This window comes from Octopus bimaculoides, chromosome 29, assembly GCF_001194135.2.
Source record: "Octopus bimaculoides isolate UCB-OBI-ISO-001 chromosome 29, ASM119413v2, whole genome shotgun sequence".
NCBI lineage: Eukaryota > Metazoa > Mollusca > Cephalopoda > Octopoda > Octopodidae > Octopus > Octopus bimaculoides.
Window position 1 is genome coordinate 371398 of NC_069009.1, and position 4876 is coordinate 376273.

Sequence of the window (4876 nt, forward strand, 5' to 3'; positions counted from 1 at the left end):
GAATTTATTTACAGACAACATAATAATTGTTACCGATCCCCACCCCCATCCAGGAGTGCAAACTAACACCCCGCCTCCTCTATCGATTGCCCACCACTTCTGTCTTCCACCTTGCAAATTCTCTTCCTACCCGTCCACTTACTACAGCTTCCAATAGCACAATCACATCTGTCCATGCCCTCACCCAAACACCCACAATACATCAATATATATATATATATATATATATATATATACACACACACACATATATACATATCATCATCTGTGTCTCTGTGTGTATATATGTGTGTCTCTCTCTGTGTATATATATATGTGTGTGTGTGTATATATATATATATATATATATATATATATATATATATATATATATATATATATATATATAGATATGCACCTATATATACAGGTAGATGCAGGTATGCACATACTTGTACGTATAAATGCATATACTCATTTATTATTTGTTATATATATATATATATATATATATATATATATATACATACACATACACACATCCATATATACACACAGATACATGCCTCTCTCTCTCTCTCTTTATATATATTATCATACATATATGTGTGTCTCTCTGTGTACGTATGTATGTATATATATATAAATATATATATACACACACACACACATCCATATATATATACACACATATATGTGTGTATATATTGATCTCTATTCATGTTCTAAGAAACAAATGAAGACCCACCACCACCACCACCATATTCCAAAGGACATATTCTTCCTGTTAGATTAGGAAGTGCAACACCAGCTGCACACAGCTGTGTCATGGCAATGGTGGTGGTGTTGGGGTGGCGAGACTACACGTGTATATATATATGTGTTTGTGAGTTTAAGAATTAAAGTGCCAGAATGTACACCCCCACACACACAAGCACGCAGGCAAATGTATTTTAAAAACAACTATGTTTGATTTATTAAGGATTTTCCCACAATTCCCTGTTTACCTGTTCAGGTTTTGTTAATCCATTAGGCTGACAACACTTTCAGATTTCTCCAGTTTAACCCTTTAAGCATTCAGATTAATCTGTCAAACTTAATCCTTATTTATTCACATTGTTTTGAATTAATCCTGCATTATCTCACAACCCAGAGATTTCAACGATGCGACTTTACTTTCTCAAAATGACATTGTAAGGTTTGTGTGAGAGGCCAGATCTAGCCAGTTTGAACATGAAACAAGTAGAACATGGCTGGTTTAATCCTTTAGCATTTGGATTATTTTATCAAATCTAATGCTTATTTATTCACATTGTTTTGACTTAATTTTGTCTCATCTTGTAGCTTCAAGATTCCTATGATGTGATTGCTTATTTTAAGAATGACATTGTAGGGTAAGCATGAGAGACCAGATCCAGCCAGTTTGAACAGAAAACAAGTAGAACATGGCTGGTTTAATCCTTTAGCATAGAACCCAAAGCTACGTGATTCGGAGGTGCAAACTTCCTTACCTACACAACCAGCTGTGGTGCCTTTTTACTTTCCCCCCGTGACAGTAAAATGCAATTGGCAAAAACTCTTGGCTGCTATTTCTCGCACCAGGTGGAGCACCAACAAAGAGGTCCTCGTTAACGACACGACATGTTCGTTAGAGTTCATCCACTTACCTTATCAATTAAGGCTCTCAGTATGTTGTTAATGCATTCGTCAACCGTTGTCTCCCCTGCTTTCAAGACCACGTCGGGATTTTCGGGGGGTTCGTACACAGAGTCGACACCAGTGAAAGCTGTAACGATAAACAAACAGAAGGATTGTCGCTGTCAGAGGAGGTGGTCATGGGAATGGTGATAGTGTTGATGGTGGTGGTGGTGATGGAGATGGTTGTGGCATTGGTGGAGACGGTTGTGGTGGTGGCTGTAGTGGTAGTGGTGGAGAGGGTTGTGGTGGTGTTAGTGCTAATGGTTGTTATGGTGAATGTGATGGTTGTAGTGGTAGTGGTGGTGTTGGTAGTGGCAGTGGTGGTTGTAGAGGTGGTGTTAGTGCTAATGGTTGTCAAGGTGATTGTGATAGTTGTGGTGGTGGTGGTTGTAGTGGTGTTGATAGTAGTGATGGGGTGGTGGTGGTGGTGGTGGTATTTGCGGTCACAGAGATGATGATTATGTGCTTAATGTTTATGCCGATGGTGGTGGCTGTGGTAGTAGTAGTAGTAGTAGTAGTAGTAGTAGTGGTGGTGTCATGCAATGTTTAGGCAATATTAGGAGTAAAAGGCCAATTTCCTGTCCAATATAAAAGACAGTTGACTTTATTTTGGTAAATATTGACATAGTGGTGATGGTGGTGGTGGTGGAGGCAGTTCTAATAATGAAAGTGGTGGTGTAGGTGGTGTGGATGGCGCCAGTGAAGAGAAAAGTGATGGTGATGGTGGTGGTGGAGGCAGTTCTAGCGGTGTAGGAGTTGCATTGGTGATGAGAATGATGATGGTGGTGGTGGTAAGAAAGTCGTGTGTGACACATAAAAATGTGGTGGTGGAGTTAGTGAAGATAATTATGGTGGCGTTGGAGACGACGACAATGGTGGTGGTGGTGGTGGTGGTGATGACGATGATGATGATGATGGTGATGACAACAGAGGTGTTCAAACAACTGACGTTGATGGTGAGTGGATTTGGTAGACGGAAACTGAAAAGAAGCCCGTCGTATATATGTACGTATGTATATATATATATATATATATATATATGTGTGTGTGTGTGTGTGTATGTATGATTGCGATGGTGATGATGATGGTGGCAGTGATGATTAATTAGGGCAATGGTCGTGATCGTTATGAACATTATTGTGTCAGTGATGACGATGATGGTGATGGTGGTGGTGGTGGTGGTGACAATGGTGATGACAAAGTCAGTGGTGATCCAACGATGATGATGATTAGGATGACGGTTGTGATTGTGATGAAGATTACCTGCGGCAGTGATGACAAAATCAACAACGATGACGAAGGTGACGACGACGACGAAGGTATTGCTGATTAAATGCGAGATTACACAGGAGGGGGAAAAAAAATTAAAGAAGTAAAAGACAAAAGAAAAAAAAACCAAACCAAATTTCCTCAAAATCTTTCGCAAATATCTTTACTTAAAAACTTTCTTATATCATGGCTGCAGATTCTGTTGCTATGGCAACACATACCACCCACTTCCCCCCCATCCCCGAAGCTAAGATGAACTGGATTCAACCAGATTCAACTAGTTTCAACCAATAACCTGTGTATACCACGTCATTGGTGTACATATATATGTGTATATATGTCTGTGTATGTATATATATATATATACATATATATATATATGTGTGTGTGGATGTATGTATATAGGAGTGTGTGTATGTGGGCGTGGCTGTGTGGTAAGAAGCTTGCTTCCCAACCACATAGTTCCAGGTTCAGTCCCACTGCGTGGCACCTTGGGCAGGTGTCTTCTACTATAACATTAGGCTGGCCAAAGCCTTGTGAATGGATTTGGTAGACGGAAACTGAAAGAAGCCAGTCGTATAGATGTATATATTTATGCGTGTGTGTGTGTGTGTCTGTGCTTGTTCCCCAACATCGCTTGACAACCAATGTATACTTACATTTAATAAGTCCAGCCCTAGCTTTCTTGTAAAGACCCTTGATGTCTCGATTTTCACAAATCTCCAGCGATGTGTTCACGTAACATTCGATAAATGGTAACTTGTCGTCGTTATGCAGCTGGCGTGCATTATTCCGATCCTGCAAACAAGAAAACCAAGCACAATCAGTTAGAATCAAAATTAATTAATTAATTAGATAATGAAATCTTATACGTTTTATCTTTTACTTGTTTCAGTCATTCGATAGCAGCCATACTAAAGCACTGCCTTGAACAAATTTATTTCAATCAAACAAATTGTCCCTGGAAATTTGAAATTTTCTTTTGTAAAGCCTGGTACTTATTTTATTAGTGTTCTTTTGCTGAACTGTTAAGTTATGTAAACACACCTACACCAGTTATTGAGCGATGGTGGGGGAACAAACCCAGACACAAACACACATACAGATATTTCGCAGACTACAGGCGATTTTTTTCCCCTCTTTCTTCCTTTTCCTTTAGACTTTCCTGTATTTCCTGTTTCCGAAGAAGAGCTGTGCTCGAAATGTAAAACAACTACTCCTTTCCTTCTTCGAGCCTCTCATTAATACTTTGCATGTGCTACGTCCTCACATTGTCAACTTATTTTCTTGTCTTTTTCTCTGGTCTTTATTCTGTCTTTTGAATTAATATATACATATATATATATATATATATATATAAATAAATAAAATAAATGCGCCCTTTTAAAGCCTAGCCAGGCTCATGGGCCCAGTTTCCCGGTTTCTATGGCGTATGCGTTCCCCAGCTGGATGGGACGCCAGTCCATCGCAGCGTTACTCATTTTTGCCAGCTGAGTGGACTGGAGCAACGTGAAATGAAGTGTTTTGCTCAAGAACACAACGCGTCGCCCGGTCCAGGAATCGAAACCACAATCTTACGATCATGCGTAAATATATATATACAAACACCCACACAAACACACATAGATGTATATACACATACTAACACACAATGGACAACTTGAAGTTACTGTCTGCCAAATCAACTCATTAACGAGAGCGGGGAAACAAGACCGAGGGGATGGTCCAGGCTGGAATGTCTTCGATCATACGACAACATTTCAATGTAGGCGTTGTGTCATTACCAGTTCGTTAACCCACTCCCGACTGCATATCCTGTCGGCTGCACAGCACTGCATCACCCCATCAGTCGCTCCCAGAACGGTGGTGGCGGCAGTGTGTGTGTGGGGGGGGAGGCGGTATTAGGGGGGGGGAGTACGGGATGAGGTAG

At 40.1% G+C, this 4876-nt stretch overlaps 2 protein-coding genes across 2 annotated transcripts in view; one reads left to right on the top strand and one right to left on the bottom strand.

Annotated features, from left to right (window-relative positions):
- LOC106875650 (bifunctional 3'-phosphoadenosine 5'-phosphosulfate synthase) overlaps positions 1-3777 on the bottom strand; it is a gene marked incomplete at its 5' end in the record, with an annotated part of 16173 nt that extends 12396 nt beyond the window's left edge. Inside the window, 2 exons of the mRNA XM_052977801.1 lie at positions 1647-1765; positions 3606-3777. Coding sequence (XP_052833761.1) covers positions 1647-1765; positions 3606-3777 — 291 coding nt within the window. The remainder of the gene's footprint in view (positions 1-1646; positions 1766-3605) is intronic.
- The window catches only part of LOC106876535 (zinc finger protein 271), a 172309-nt gene that overhangs the window by 83027 nt on the left and 84406 nt on the right, over positions 1-4876 (top strand). The gene's annotated exons all lie outside the window — the stretch shown is intronic.